Here is a 17,096-nt window from a genome sequence, read left to right on the forward strand (position 1 = left end):
AAGATATGGGCACCATACATCTTCTGCATATTCCAGCTTTGGTCTAACAAAAGTCGTGAACAATTTCTTTAGTATTTCTCCATTCATGTATTTAGAAGCTATTCTGAAGTTAGAAAGTGTAGCATAGGCTCCTCGCACAATGTTCTTAATGTGGTCCTCAGATGACAGTTTTCTATCTAAAACCACCCCTAGATCCCTTTCTTTGTCAGAATTCTTTAAAGATTTCTCATATAATTTATAGGTTGTTTGGGGTCTATGTTCTCCAATTCTACATTCCATAACATGGCATTTATTCACATTAAATTCCATTTGCCAAGTGTTGTCTATATGCTTATTTTGTCCAGGTCTTCTTGAAGGGCATGACAATCTAGGTTTCTTATCTTCCCTATTATCTTAGCATCATCAGCAAACATGTTCATATAATTCTGTATTCTAACTGGTAGATTGTTTATGTAGACAATGAACATTACCGGTGCAAGAACTGAACCCTGTGGTACTCCACTCGTGACATTCCTCCAATCCGATACATTGCCTCTGATTACGGCCCTCATTTTTCTGTCAGGAAATTTTTCATCCATGTTAGCTTACTTGTCACCCCTCCAATATGTTCTAGTTTCCAGAACAACCTCTTGTGTGAAACTCTATCGAAAGCCTTTTTTAGGTCCAGATGCAGTCAACCCAACCATCTCTTTCCTGTAAAATCTCTGTGGCTTGATCATAGAAACAGAGTAAGTTCGTAACGCAGGATCTTCCAGATTGAAAACCATACTGTGTGTGATATTATATCGTATTTCTCCAGGTGTTCTACCTATTTAGTTTTAATTATTTTTTCCAATATTTTGATATTCTCCCTATTTTCTAGTGTTGTAAGGTTCAGTTCCTTCAGGCGCTCTTCATATCTCATAACTCTGGGACGAGTCTTGTCACAAACTTTATTTATTTATAATATACTGTGTGTGTGTGTGTAAAATAAATATATATAATATATATAACATGTGTAATATATAATATATATTATATAATATAATATATATAATATGTATATAACATATAATATATATAACATATATATATAATATATATAATATGTATATAACATATAATATATATAACATATATATATATTATATATATATAATATATATATATATATATATATATATATATATATATATATATATATATATATATAATATATATATATAATATATATATATAATATATATATATATATATATATATATATATATATATATATATATATATATATATATATATATATATATATATATATATATATATATATATATATATATATATATATATATATATATATATATATATATATATATATATATATATATATATATATATATATATATATATATATATATATATATATATATATATATATATATAAATATAAATAATAATTTTTCATGAATTAAAAGAGGGGTGCTACCTACCAGTTGACAATTTTGGGGATGAGTGTCCCCATGACCCGGTCTCTGACCAGGCATCCTCATTGCTGGTTTGATCAATTAGGGAGGGGGAAGTTGTTCTATAAAGTGACACTAGAATGGACATTGTACATGCAGTACTTGCACTATACAGGATAGTCGTAATGGCTTGACGCTTTCTGTTGGTAGTTCTTGTTCCTTCCCTTCTCTGTGAATATAACATACAGTACATACATGCAATACTTAGATAATATACTGTATATATATTTTTAGGTTCCTCTCGACTACCATTTTTATAGATTGGTACCATGTTTGGTACCATGATATATATCAACACCTAGTCTCACCTAGGCAGCTCAGTTGTCACAGACAATTCATTCAATATCAAAAGGTCCCCTCTAACCATGAGGGAGGCATAATTAGCTGACCTCTCATGGTGTTGATAAAAGATTCCAAAGAATGCTTGATCAACTGGGCTTTGATTCATACATCAGGCTGCATCTAACAGCCTAGTTGACCTGACCACAACCATGAGGCCTGGTCAGTGATCAGGCTTCAAAGATGTCAGTCTTTGGAACCAACGCAAGGTACAGTATATACAATTAAAGATCCATGTTGCTGGACACCCTAGCACCATTTTTCGAATGGTGAGACGTTATTCATATGCAACTGAATTTTTGCAGCATAAGCATGTATATGGTCTATTGTATAGTTCCCTTTGTTTCCATACTGTTATCTTGTTATATCTTGAGATGATTTCGGGGCTTAGCGTCCCTGTGGAACGGTCCTCGACCAGGCCTCCTTTTTGTTACACACCCCCTAGGAAGCAGCCTGTAGCAGCTGTCTAACTCCCAGGTACCTATTTACTGCTTGGTAACATGGTCATTAGGGTGAAAGAAACTTTTTGCCCATTTGTTTCCGCCTCCACCGGGGATCAAATCCGGAACCTCAGGACTACGAATCCAAAGCACTGTCCACTCGGCTGTCAGGCGCCCAGACAACATTAGGCAACATTCCTAGGATAATGTACTGTACCCTGGGTTGGCTCCGTGGGTGTGTGGAGACAGGCACCAGGTATTACGTGCTGTGATACCTTGCTCATTAATATCAGATTTTAATGTCAGAGTGCCAAGAAACAAGCTAAGGAACATGGCATGGGAAGGAGAGCTGTGCAAAACAATGAAATGTCTCCAACTCGATTAAGAACACCATTAACATAACATACAAGGTAGTATTGCATGTCTGTTAATACCAGATTATAATGTTCAGTAGTTTCCTATGATCCAGCCACTAAAAGTTCAGCTGGCTAATTCTGGTCTTCAGTCACATGGATTTTGGGTCTGTGTGTATGAAGCATGTTGTTGTAGGGATGTTGTGTTATTATGTTGAAAGTACTGTAGAGATTTTATGTAACTTGTACATGGTTGGTTATACTTGAGGAACCAGTACTAGAGTGGCTCAGCTCTTGATCCACACAAACAACTTTATGCTTCAACAGCTATAACTGAAGATTAGCTACTGTTTATTGTTATTATTTAGAGAAAATCTCTTTTATTTTTAATATATGCGATAGGTTTTACACAGTTATTAATCTTATTTTCATTTGTCTCACAAAATTTTTTTAGTTTATTTGGCCATATATATAGTGGCATATGTATCCTTCAATATTTAGTATGCATTTTTGTATTATGCTTATGTAGCTGTCCAGTCATCAAATACTGTTAATTTTGTCATTTTGCTTTTCATTGTATTTGAATCCTTCCAATGCATACAATTTTTTTATTGGACTAAGTTCAGTTTGAGTGGGAATTCACTATTATTATTCCAGAAAAGTGAGACTTGTCTCACTAGATAACAGTAGTACCATACAATCCAAGTTATGAAATCCAGAATTTTGTGCAATGCAAGCAATGTATTATACTATGTTGAACAGTAAATAGTGATAAAATGTTAGTGCATTGTTTGTTCAAAGCATTCCCATGCTTTAAGCCAAATCTATGCTATTAATATAATAATTTTCATAATACTGCCATTTGTTTTTGAGACTGGCAAACAAAAAAAAAAAAAAATGGAGGAAACTTTTCTTGTGGTTTCTTGAATAATTTATACTTGTAATAAGAATACTTGAAAACAAAATTCATTTTTTAATTTGACTGCAAATAAAATATAGATTGGGACTAATGTTGTTTGCTTTTTGAACTGTCTTTGGGGAAACATCCAATTTACCTGACTAAGAGAACACCTGGTCTTGCAGTCAACACCAGTTGGGTCAACGCAGACAGGCACAGAGGTGATTGTCTCACCAAGCAGAGAGAATCGTGAAAGGCACCCAACAGCTAATAAGGTAAACTTAGGCAGCATTTGTCCCTATTTCATCTTTTCAGGGCAGCTAAGGACACTTGTGCAGTGCTGAGAGCTGCTGGGCATGCATAAGTTTAAGTTCTTATGTAGTGCTGCTGTAATCACAATGTTTACATTGTTTGAATAGGGCTTAATACTTTGCCTCCAGTTGACAGGAGTAGTGAGGAATGGTGGGGGGCCTGAGCAAGGGGCTGTTGTTGGGCCAGGTGATGGCAAGGAGGGTCACAATTCCACTGCCCCGCACCAGATACAACTACCTTGGACACCAACGCAGCAGGTGGATGACACCGCCTCGCGGCCTCCCCCGGTCAGACATCATGTATGTTCAAACACTACCTCCTCACGGTTTGAGCTACAGTGCAACAACCCTGGGCACTTCAGATTGATTAAATTAATCTAGCAAAAGTTGTTTTTGAGCATTAAATATTTTATTAGCCTTTTACAAACACGAGTGTCAAAATTTCCAGATGACAGTGCACTGTGAAAGACTGTGGAGGAGTGTGAGGGGCCCGTTTGATTTACTGAATGGCAGTGGCACTGTGTGGCTTCCTTGCACTGACACACTCACACCAAATGTTTGGCTACCTCACCTTGCAATAATCTTTCTCACTCCTCTACACCACATTGCCTTATAACAATATAATCTATATATTCTAAACAACTATTGAATTTTTTTTTTTTTTAGATTATTACTAGATTTTGAGAAATAGCATAGCTGGTGTGCCCAAGGATTAATATAGTACCCATGTTTTGTGATAACTAGTGTTTTGTGACTAAAATGTTGTGCTCATCGCCGAGCTTGAGGTAGTGTCTGGACATGATGTCTTGTTAATATATTAAGACTCGTGAATATAACCCATGCTGATTGTTGTTATCTTAGCCATTAGTTGATGCATCCATTATCTCAGCCACACTTGCATGTACTTTTCACACTAGGGTGAATTGCTTTTCAGGAATATCATATTACATACTAATGTAGCAGGCCAGAAATGTGACTCATGTCATTCATAATTTTTTTTTTATTATTAGTTATCTTTGGATTTCTTACCCATTTTCCATTCACTTTCTAGAGAGTATTGAATGCTTTAATGTATTAAGAAGAAACATGATATACTTGTGCATGTTTGCAAAGGGAAGCATCTTATTGATCACTTTTTGGCAATTCACATTTGAGTGTGGCTTGTTAAAGCAAATTTTCGTAAATATTAGCCTTTTCAATAATTAGATATCTTAATGTATTGAAAGCCATCAAATTTGGCATCCAAGTTATAATTGTCATATACTGCATTAATTAAATCTTCAACTTTCAAAGTGGCATACATGGAGACAGTTTTGGGTGTCGTTCTACTCCCTGAGTCTGGTCTGGGACCAGGCATGACTTGTGATAACTTCGTGCAACAGGCTGTTGTTTGGAGTGAACTGCAGGCCCACATATTCACTACAACCCAGTTTGTCTGGCTTTTCTTGCCAAAACTTAACTACATGCTTCTTGAAGACATCCACCTTTGTTCTGGAAATGTTTCTAGTGATTGCTGGGAGGGTATTGAACAGCCGTTGACTTCTGATGTTCAGATGACCTCTCTGATTGTGTCTATGGCACCTCTACTCCTCACTGGTTCTATTCTGCATTTCCTTCTGTATCTTTTCCTCCAGTATGTTGTTATTCTTCTGTACAAATTTGGGACCTGTCCCTCCAGTATTTTCCATGTACAGTGGTACCTTGGTGTACGACTGCCCTAGAGTATGAATTTTTTTGGTATACGATATCAAATTCATCATAAAATTTGAATTGGTGTACGCTGATTTACTTGGAATACGACGTTTGTTGAAACTTGTATGGGTCAAGTAAGCGCATGGTCCAGGTGCAGGGCGAGGGACACTTGGTTGTTTACCAGTGTATCCTGTCTGGTGACGACCACACTTGTATTCTTTGTAAAGAATTTAATTGTTTTTCTGCTTTTTTGTTTTCTGAACAGTAAAGTTTTTATTATATATTGCCCCATGGGTCCCAAGATGGATGGTGGAGGGGGGGACTGGATGTATGGTGGAGGAGGGACTGGATAGATGGATGGAAGGTGGAGGGGGGTCTGGATGGAAGGTGATGGGGGGGGGGGACTGGATGGATGGATGGATTTTACTCAATTCCCCCATGTACCCAAGCTGTCAATAGGCTGTTCTTCCTCTATGTCTGGGATGCTCTCGGACGTAGGTTCGAATCCTCGTCACGGCCCTTGTGGATTTGTTCATTTGATGCATCATGCTATTGTGATTTCTGTGTGTAATGAAGTAAGGGCGTAGAGGTAGAACAGCCTATTGACATATCTCGGGTGCATGGGGGAATTGCGTAAAACCCTGGTTTGTGTCTTGGAGAGACTGCAGGATCCGTTGATAAATCAGGATGATTTGCCAGTTGCAATTCTATTGACCATGTCGTAGCTCAGTCGATTAAGGCAGCGTCTGGGATGCTCTCGGACGCAGGTTCGAATCCTCGTCACGGCCCTTGTGGATTTGTTCGAAGGTACCGCTGTATATATTATTTGATACCTTTCTCGTCTCATTTCCAAAGAGTACATTTTGAGAGCATTGAGATGGTCCCAATAATTTAGGTGTTTTATCATTTCTGTGTGTAGTATAGGTTCTCAGTAATCCCTCTATTTCAGAAATATCTTCAGCTCTGAAAGGGAAAGCTAGTACTGAGCAGTATTCAAGACAAGACAGCACCAGTGATTTAAATAGTATTAGCATTGCTGTGGGATCTCTGGATTTGAATGTTCTCATAGGAGAATGGTTCTCGTAGGAGATTTACTACCTCCTTTGTGTTGTGGAGCTATATCTGCTGATATAGCTATAAGTGCTGGTGGTATCTCCCCTGTATCCAGGCTCTTTCTCCATATTAAGCTGAGTGCACATGCTACTGGTACTGTACATTTCTTTATGAATATTGAATTCCACAAGTCAGGACCTGGGGCTGAGTGCATGGGCATTTTGTCAATTTCTGTCGCGTGTGTTCGAGTTAACGTCGGTTACATTATCTGGAGTTTGTATGTCATAACGAAGCTGTCTGAATCATCAACTTTGTTTATTGGGGTGCTAAACATAGCTTCATACTGGCCTTTAGGATTTGGCAGTTATATTATTTGTTCTATATATTTTATTGTGTGTAGAGTTGGGTTGACATCTGGAGAAAGCCTTTACTAAGTAGCTTCAGCCCTGGTATGTACTGTATATGCCATACAGTATTGTGTACTGCATGTTTGACCAGTCATATAGCCAGTAGGATATAAAACCTGATCTGGAATAAAGTTATGATGTTATAGTGATGTCATGCACCTTGTGCATACCATATATATAAAACATTCTTATTTTGGTTATGTTGGGTTATTGATGACAAAAACGGTAAAAATTGTCTCGCAGTCTTAGACTCCACTCTTTATAGTCCAATACTTAATTCTAGCCACCAAGTATATAAAGCCTCCTTTTTGTTACACATCGCCAGGAAGCAGCCCGTAGTAGCTGTCCAACTCCCAGGTACCTATATACTGCTAGATGAACAAATTTTCCCAAAAGAAATAATGTAAATTGAATTAATCCATTCCAAACCCCCAAAAATATTAACTTAAAAATACATTTTATACCGAATAACACTCATTTTGTACTACCTACAATACTGTACATATATCTTACTGTGAATGAGTACTCTTGTTGGCATATGGAAGATGGTGAGGAGGAGGAGGAGGAGAGGTGTTAGTGTTTGGAATGGTACTCCCCTACCATTATAACATCAGGCAGTGATGCCTTTCCTGGGGTACTCTCTCTCCTACGTTTTGCCGGCATACCACTAGGACTTGCTTGTGGTTCACTGCTTGTTTGTCTCACTAAAATCCTATCTAACAACACTTGTGTTTCCTACGCTGTAACACTTGTCTGAAGTGAGACATCACATTGTCATTAAAAAGGTTAACACAATGGCCTGCTACAGCTTGATTTGAGTGTCACTTTCCAGTAAAACTTTGCCATTCTTCCCATACTGTACACATTTTGTTAATAAATAAGGAAAGAGACATCCTCTACTCTATATCAACAACCCTCATAACATATTCATGTTTATGAATGATCTCTTGTTTTTCCTATATCGTCATTCTCACAACAATTTTCTTAGGCTGAACTTTACCACTGACTTTTTTAGAACTTATGGTGTGATATGTAATAAGATTTTTTGTTAAAAAAGCAAAAAAGCAGGCAAACAATTAAATTCTTCACAAAGAATTCAAGTGCAGCTGTGGTTGTCACTGCTGGATAGACTTGTAAACAAACTGAGAGTGCCTCGCCCTGCACCCCCAGCATCATGCACTCTTTTTGACTCGTACGCGTACAAACAGACGTAGTCTTCCAAATAAACACGTAGACCATTTCAAATTTTACAATGAATTTGTTGTCGTATACCAAAAAATCGTACTCTAGGGTAGTCGTCAACCGAGGTTCCACTGTATACAAATGAATATAGAGTACAACATTTGGATTAAACGAGGTTTTGAATTTATCAACACAATAGAACAATAAACAATGAATATGAATTGCATAAGCTTAGATTCCAGAAAGACCTAGGTAAATACTGATTTGGAAACAGGGTTGTTGATTTATGAAACAAATTACCGGGTAACATAAGTATGATCGTTGGATTGTTATTCAGACATGCATATGAATAAGTTTGGTGGATATAAGTAGGAACCTAGCCTCTCATTGAGCCGAGCAGCAGTTGCTTGTGTAACCAGACAATGTTTTGAACAGATCCACCCACTAGGGAAGTTAAATAAGTAGTAGCTGTGTGTGTGTGTGTTGTACTGTACTTAATGTACACTATCTCCAAGTGAGAGAGCTTTGGTTTGAATCTTGGATTGTAGAATGGTGGCACACTGTTCATTAACTTTGTCTGCTTCTGTTCACCCAGCAGTACAATAATAGACTTAAATATCAACAATTTGTTGATTCTCTTCTGGGGTAAACATATGCCTAACGCCTGACAGCTGGGTGGACAGTGCTTTGGATTCGTAGTCTTGAGGTTCCCGGATTCGATCCCCAGTGGAGGAGACAAATGGGTAAAATGTGTTTCACCCTGATGCCCCTGTTACCTGGGAGTTAGACAGTTGCTATGGGTTGCTTACTGGGGGTGGAGGCCTGGTTGAGGACCGGGCCGCGGGTACACTAAGCCCCGAAATCAAATCTCAAGATAACTATGGTCGGCAGAGCTCTTCGTCTGCAAGCGAGTGTCAGGAGACTACCTCTCTTTTACCCTATCAATATGTAGAAAATAAAATAATGATCACAAATGGCTACAGCAGGTAACAAGAATACTGGTAGCCTAGAGTGTCTGAATACAATGTAGTTGACTGTAATTTTAAAAGGAAATGACATGTTCAAATTCCTATTCAGTAGATAATTGTGCTGCTTGAACACGTTTAGAGCATAATTAGCGTGGCATGACCACATTCTGTAAGATAAAATTATTGCATTATGTTGTGGGGTTTGCTGGGCACGATTTGGCATGGTTTTTTATCTTTAGTGTTTTGCGCACTTTAATTCTTGCATCATGACAGGTTAAATGGATTCTTTTTGTTTTGCACTTTTTGGATTATATTCCTGCATTATGGCCCCTTAAAAACCTGCTTCCTGTTGACTAAGATACCACCCACATCACTTCTGAGGAGTAAAATGTGATTAGTAAGAAACTACACAGAGATCAATAAGATCACACACAGCCTTCCACTGAGAAACAGAAAATGGGGTTGGGTGCGCTCAGCAGATGGCGTTGACATCGTCACACCTCCCTTCCTAAAAGAATTGGGATTGGGTGTGTTCAGCACATGGCATCGACATCGTCTCATTGGCAAAGTGCTAAGAGGTCAGTCGGTATAAGTACCTGGGTTGACTGACTGATAGTAATTTGTGCAATTAATTAAAATTAGGGCAATTCAAGGAAGGGTAATGATTTGCAATGATAGCTCGGGGCAACAAATGCCAAGAATACATGAAGCAAGAGTGATGACACTTATTACTTGAACTTGCTGCTATTTACCGACAGGTGCCTCCATAGCTTCCCCCTCCCTCCCTCAGCAAAAAATATAACGCCTTTGCAAGTGATTGTAATACAGTATATATGAGCAGATTAGGAAAAATAAAATATAAAACTAATCCTTACCATTGTGTTGGTGGGGTGCATTCAGAGTTGTCTTAAGATGTGACTCCTGCCACTACTGGCTGCATGCTATTAAGAGTGTGTTGTCAACACTACCTTTTTGTACTACTCTATTTAGAATTGTTTCTGTCTTGAGAATTTTTATATGTTGAAAGTAAACATTTGCTTACCATTTGAGAAAATAATATTACGGATTTTACCCCCTTCTAAAAAATGGTAGAACTTATAGCTTCTATGGATGGAATGTATAAATTTTGAGCTGTTGTACCTATAAATTTGTTTTATACTGATGGGATACTATAAAGGGAATACTATGGAATATTATACCAAGAAATGAAACAATAAACCAACCTCTCCTAGGTCTAGAGAAGTAACCCTAGGCCTATTATATGCCATATGAAGTTAATTTAGTTCAAGTACAGTATATAGTACTAGGCATTTGAAAGTTTAGGTTTTGTTGCTATATTATTTCTTGGCCCATCTACAAAATTTAGTAATTTTTCCTCCTCCCAAGCAGCTTATATTTTGTTACTGGCATCCATAGTAATAATGTGCTATCATTTTTTGGATGAAAGGTTTGCTGATTTACCTAGTCCAGTGTGGCCTAACTACAGGTCTGTGGGGCCACTTGTAGGCAGTTAGGGGATTTTCTGGGGGAGGGAGGAGCCCCTCTGGCTCCCTGGAGCTATCTGGGCTGATATGAATGTATTAGACTGTGGCATCAATCAAGCAAATGGAGTTTTGGAGTTCTTAGGCCTACCGGGGCCTAAGAACCCCGGAGCCAGAACCTGGCTCCTTCAGAGAGGCACGAGGAGCAATGGCCTATAGAAACTCCCATGTGATTGTAAGCATTCTGTGTCTGCCATTGACCAGGTCAGGCACCCAGAAAGGTAGGTGCCTCAAAACAAACCCTATCTGGTTAAAAATTACTACTGAAAGTCAAACTATTGGACAGAACTCCCCAAATTAAAAACGAACGTGTCACGATTGTCACCGTGCTGCTGTCTGCGCAGCTCCCCCCTCCCCAGGAGGGGGAAGGGGGAGCTCCAGACCACAGTTCTGTGACTGATGTGAGACCTGGCAGTCATGCGACTCTGGCTCCAGACTTTGTCCAGTGCTGTGCCTTGTGGTGTGGTCCTGTCCAATAGTAGGTGTGCGAGCCAGGAGTAATTTCACCAGTACTCGAGCTGCATGCACTTAGGGTTCCCTTCCCTAGATGCCCTGTAAGTACTGCCCTTGTGGCCTGGGGTTTTCTTCCACAAGTTGCTTGGGACCTACCTCCACCATGGTCTTTTGCTGCTCGGTGATTGCCCGCCCTTGGAGTTGGCTGGGGTATTTCATGCACCGTTTGCCTATGGGTAGGAGGTAGCTTCGTCACTAGTTGGGGTGCAAGGTATTGTGCAGCTCATTTTCACCATAATACAGCAGCCGGCTCTGTTTCGCCTGGTGACGACGTACTCGTGCAGGGTTTTTCTTTTATTTGTTTTCTACCTGGTGGAGGGTCTGTCCCTTGGTGTTGTTGACCCTTATATATATATGTATGTATGTATGTATGTATGTAATGTATGTAATGTATGTACGTACGTACTCTTGGTGGTCCTCCACTAGCTCCCCGTGTGTGTACACGTCACAGGGGTTTAGCAATTAGTAGTTTGCTTGGTAGTTGGGGTGCCAGTTGGCAGTACCTTGCCTGGGCTTCCCTTAGCAGAGCATCTAAAAGTCCTGGAAACCCCCACTGGGGCTCAGTTGTCCAATGGTTGCATCCCATCTTGCTTTGTGCGAGTTTGAAGGCTGTTCTGTCCCCCTTATCTCAAGGTGACAATCACCTGTTCTGCCTCTGTCATGCTGCCTATTGGGTCAGTGACGACACCGACATGGAGTCCTGTGAGTGGTGGTCCTTGCTTGTACTCCAATTCACCCAATCCACTGATTGTTATTTGGGTGCAGACGGCTTCAGCATTGCATGCACGTCTTAGGTTGCTGCAGTGGGCTAGGTTGGTTGCTCATCCGGATGGCCCGAGGCTGCCCCATTTTGGTTATAGGGACCCAGACTTGGGCGTTAGTTGCCTCAACTTTGGTTTCATCCGCGCCCCCTTGTCCTTCCCCTGCTTTTGTTCGTCCTCTTCCTTCCTCCTCCCCTGCACCCTGGCTTCTAAGCATCTGAGGGGTTTAGTTTGTGACGAGACGGGCAGTTTCGGGGGGTGCCCCACCTGGTGTGGTGGAGGCATTCGAGCCTGTTCCTTCAGCCGGTGCTTCCGGGTCTGACCAGTGGGCCCTCTTCTTTCCTGCTTTTCCCATGGACTCTGCCTATTCTTTTGAGGCAGATGGTCAGAACGCAGGGGAGGCCACCTCTCCTGCACCCCCCCCTCCCCCTGGAGGCCCACACACTGGATAATATCGGCAGCATATGGGACGTAGCCAAATGTAAGAACATCATTTCGGAACTTGACTCTGGATTCTTTCAAAACAATCTAAACAACATTTGTTCAACCAATATTGGAATACACATCACCGGTATGGAATACGCATCTTTTGAAACAGTAAAAATTGAAAGTACAGATTAGTGCGACAAGATTAGTACCAGATCTAAGAGGGCCGTGTTATGAACGTTGGAACTAGATCTCTCAACTCTAGATGACAGAAGGAACTGAGGTGATATGATCATATGCTGAGGGAAATACATCAGGTGGACAAGGATAGTCTCTTCAGACTGAGAAAGCTGGAGAAGAAGACATGGGGTGCAAACTGGAAAAGCAAATGAGCCGAAGGGATGTAAGAAGGTACTTGTACCCTGTATGGGTAGTTAGGTGGAATGCCCTACCAGAGGAAGTTGTGGAAACCACTTCCATTCACAATGCCTGATTTGACAAAGAATTTGAAAGTCAGAGTAGTTAGATTGAAATGCAACAGATATATGGCTAGTAGGCGAGGCATAAAGAGCTAAACCTCACTCCATTGTAGACAATAATAGGCAAGTATATACACATTACAGGGCCTCGTGACTAAGTGGACAGTGCTGTGGGATCAAGTAGGGCCCAGTTTAGATTCCTGGCTGAGGCAGAAACAAATGGGCAGTTTTTCACCTGATGTACCTGTTCACCTAGTAGTAATTAGGTGTCTGGGGAGTTACAGCTGCTACTGACTTTCTGGGGATGTGTTTGTTAGAAATGTATGTTATAGACATAGCAGAGGAAAAAAAATAGATTGGTTAGAATGGTGGGGTCCAAGAACTAATAGCATGATTCTGCAAACACAAATAGTAAATACAAATAGTAAATATGTGGGTGGAAGCTTGAAACTCAGACGAGTCACACCGATGTTAGAAAGTTCTCATCTAGAGTGAGAGTAGTGGGAAAATGGAATGAACTAAAGAAGCAGGTTGTGGAAGCAAACTATATTCATAGCTTTAAAAGTAGATACGATCAGGAAATAGGACAGAATTCGTTGCCATAAACCAATGACGGCTAGAAAGGCAGGGTCCAAGAGCAAATGCTCGATCCTGCAGGCACAAATAGGTGAGTACACGCACATTTCTTTGGTTTTCTTATTACTTTCATTGCAAAATGTATATCAAATGAATTTAATAATGTATATTGTAGACAAGTTCTGTACTTGCTAGTTAAGTAGATACCGTACACTGATGAGGTTGAAATTTGAGTACAGTATGCATACTGGTTTATTAATATTAACAAATATATTTACAATATTATAATTTATTAATTTATTATAGATATTTGATTTGTATTTGTTTATTTAATATTGCTAGGATAAATGAAAAGGTGATTTCCAGGTAATGGACATAAACCATGTCTTGTACACTAAGTAGGCTTGGTTACTAGTTGCAGTGGAACACTACCCACGAGTGTGTCTGGTACAGTGGAACACTACCCACGAGAGTTGTCTTGAAGTAAACCCAACTTCTCGAGCCTCGATGTTACACTTCTTTCTCACTCTTAACTTTCCAAAGCATTTAGCCAATTGTTATATAAAACAAATGTTATATATGTGTAAGTAATATTTCAAGAAATTTTATTTCAAGACATCTTGTAAACATAGTTGTATTGTGTTAAGGAATTTAGGTGCCAAGTAGAAGTTGTACAGTATATCAAATGTTGAGATACTTTTCAAGGTGTGGAGTACTGTACTTGTTGCTAGCCTTTACGTGAGACTAGAGGAAGAATGTGCTAGCATGTAGTATTAATCATTGTTTTGAGATGCACTTTTCAGATGTGTAATACTAGGCTATACTGATTAGTACATTGTGTTAATTAATTGCAGCATTAAAGTTGACCACAAGGATTGGTTAGGTTGCTTCTCTATAGTAGTGATGTGATAGATCAACTTGAATTTTGTTAGGGTATGTTGAGTTGCCCATGACATAGTTAGGTGGTATGTGAGGTCTGTGGTGGTGGTTGTTGTTGCATGTGTGCATCTCACACGGCCACGGGGCCATGTTACAGGGCGGCACCAAGGGTACGGCAGCCTGGCCCGAAACCCCCAAGCAGACAAGCAACATGTTAGGCGGCAACCTCACCCCAGCAGACCGTCATGGCTCCGTCCAGGTAATATTACTTCTGGCAATGGGCTTTATCATCCCTTCCTTCTGCTACTGCTTATCATTAGGTCAGCTCTAGTGTAGATGAGCTCTGATCTCCAAAATGTCAATTTTTTTGGATCATCCAAAAGAAATTTGGCTGTGGATATCTTGAGACAAGTCTGACAGTTGTTGATCTTGTGGTAAGTGTGCTTCCTCTCCAGTAACTGGTCTTCAAGTAGCCATAGAGCATGAAATGTAACCTTGCCTTACCTTTCTTTCCTCAGAAATTGTTAAAATTCTCTATAGTGTTGATTCTGTTTTTTTTTTTTTTCCAACTGGGCTGCTTTTATACGGATACAATACAATCAGTAATGATACATTTTTTTATTTAACAAAACTCATTAATATAATTATAGATTATATATTTTATGGTTAACTGGTTAAAAACCTTGTAATTATGTAGTTAATTGTTCTGGCCAATTATTCCTTATAACGACTTGATTTAAGGCTTGCTTATAGCTTCTAATTTATCATTAAACATTTTTATTTTCTAGAATTTATTTTTTCTATTAATGAAACCACTGTATACTTATTTTTTTCTACTACATAAGGTTGATGAAGAAATCTAGTGATGCATATCATAAAAAGGGTGCTGATAACTATTGCTCATCCTCAAGTTATCAAAAATTGCATTATAGAAGTGTAATTACCTAAGTGTAGTTACAGGATGATAACCACACAGTCCAGGTGAATGGAATGTTTATTTCCACGGAAGTGTGGATGGCAATTTATTTGAGAACCATGCTCGTGGTATACCATCTTCCCAGTATTTTTCTGGAGGGGGCCCCTTGGGGCTCCCTGAAAGTATTACACTGATACAGTGACATACTGCTAGATGTGGAGTTCTTATTGGTATACCAGGGACTATGAGCCAGAACCTGGCCCACTTAGAGAGGTGCAGGGAGCAGTGGAACTGACACTATGAAAACCTTTATGTAAAAGTTATTTATGTCTGCCATCACCAAGCAAAGGCATCAAGAAAGTCTGCAAAACAAAACGGACTACTGCTTGGTTAGAAACAAGACTGCAGCCTCAAAACTGCCAAAAGAACTTCCCCCAACAATGTAAACAAACTATCGAAAATTTGTGAAACTAGCACACGCTAGAATGCACACATCCCTCCCTCCCTCATTTGGGGGGAGGAAGGAGGCAGACTGGGCTCAGCCGGCTACTCTACCATCAGTTCTTATTCTGATGTAGCCATGCCTAGTCATTCATTTGGTCGCTCTGGCTCCAGTCCCCATTTATCTAAGTGGTGTTTATCTTTGAGACTGTGTATGCATTGCTTAGCATGAGTCAGGAGTTTAGTGTGCTGGGAGCTGCATGTGCTCAGGGTTCCCTTCCCTGGGTGGTACCCTTGCATAGTCAGAGTTGTCTTCCCTGGTGTGTTTGGGATACATTTCCTTAGGGGGTCTCCTTGTTCGGGGTAGCCTTTACCCTTTAGGTAAGCTGGTAGCCTTGGACTGTCTGACTTTCCTTGGGTTGGGAGTGTTTTTTGCTGGTAGGATATTGTGGTTTGCATGACTTTAAGTGACACGTTGAGTTAGGCCTTCAGCTTCCATGTCTGGTTGGTGTTATGATTCTCTTGATTGTTCTAGGGGGTTCTGAGCTTTTCTTTCTGTCCCTTTTTGGGGGTTTCTCTCATTTTGCTTTGTTCTACTTGAGGCATTGACGGTTGTTCGTCATCTGTGCAACCAGGCGATGTTCGTATGTTCTGCCTCCACCATGCTGCCTGCTGGGTCAGTGACACCTTCAACCCTGAGTTGTCTGGGACTTGATCCCCACATATGACTTTTCACCCACACTTCTCTTAAAGTTAAGAGGTTTCAGACAGTGACTGCTTGCTCTTTAGGTTTTGCAGCCTTTTAGGATGTGTGCCTGGTTGCATGCTCTGCCTGGTGTTTAGGGCCAAGGATTTGGGGGTGTTGGTTAATTCAATCTTAGTTCTGACTGCCCCTTCTCTTCCTTTCCTGGTGGACAAGGTTTGCTTCCACCCCCCCCCCCCCCATAAGGAACAGCAGGAGGTGGGTGTGGATGTTTGCTCATTCCTGGGGCTCAAAGAGAGTAAATGGGCCCCTTTTGGGCTTTAGTGCCTTCTGCTGAGGGTCTTGTGTTGCAGGGGGGTGATGGGTTTCTCCCCCCCCCCCTAGCCTTTCCTGTTTGAGTTTAGTGCAGCATTCTCAAGGGCTCATTTCGTTGGGGTGCTCTTCAGTTTCATCCGTCCTTTCCATTCATTTTCTTCCTCCTAGGTTTCCCCGGCGGAGGCTGCCCTGGTTGTGGGCCCTTGGTGTGTACCTCCTTACCTTACGATGATTACCTTGCAATGATTTTGGGGATTTAGTGTCTCCGCAGCCCTATCCTCATCCAGGCCTCCTGCATGACCCGGTTTATGCTTTGGTTATGGACCAGACTTCCTTAAATAAGTACAGTTCTTACTCTCCTTTTTGAATGCGTTCCAAGGTTCTGGAGTCGTCCTGGATAGCAG

The 17,096-nt window shown here is 40.2% G+C and overlaps 1 protein-coding gene across 9 annotated transcripts in view; it reads left to right on the forward strand.

Annotated features, from left to right (window-relative positions):
- The window catches only part of gish (casein kinase I gish), a 62,448-nt gene that overhangs the window by 31,589 nt on the left and 13,763 nt on the right, over positions 1-17,096 (forward strand). The window contains exons 9-10 of one of the 9 annotated variants that reach the window (XM_069301171.1): positions 3,715-3,804; positions 14,475-14,576. The exons of 1 other annotated variant lie outside the window; for it this stretch is intronic. In XM_069301171.1, coding sequence (XP_069157272.1) covers positions 3,715-3,804; positions 14,475-14,576 — 192 coding nt within the window. Of the gene's footprint in view, positions 1-3,714; positions 3,805-3,969; positions 4,141-14,474; positions 14,577-17,096 lie in introns of all 9 variants that reach the window. 7 more of the 9 variants (XM_069301169.1, XM_069301170.1, XM_069301176.1 and 4 more) reach the window with 7 other exon arrangements.

Source organism: Procambarus clarkii, chromosome 45, assembly GCF_040958095.1.
Source record: "Procambarus clarkii isolate CNS0578487 chromosome 45, FALCON_Pclarkii_2.0, whole genome shotgun sequence".
In the NCBI taxonomy this organism is placed as follows: Eukaryota; Metazoa; Arthropoda; class Malacostraca; order Decapoda; family Cambaridae; genus Procambarus; species Procambarus clarkii.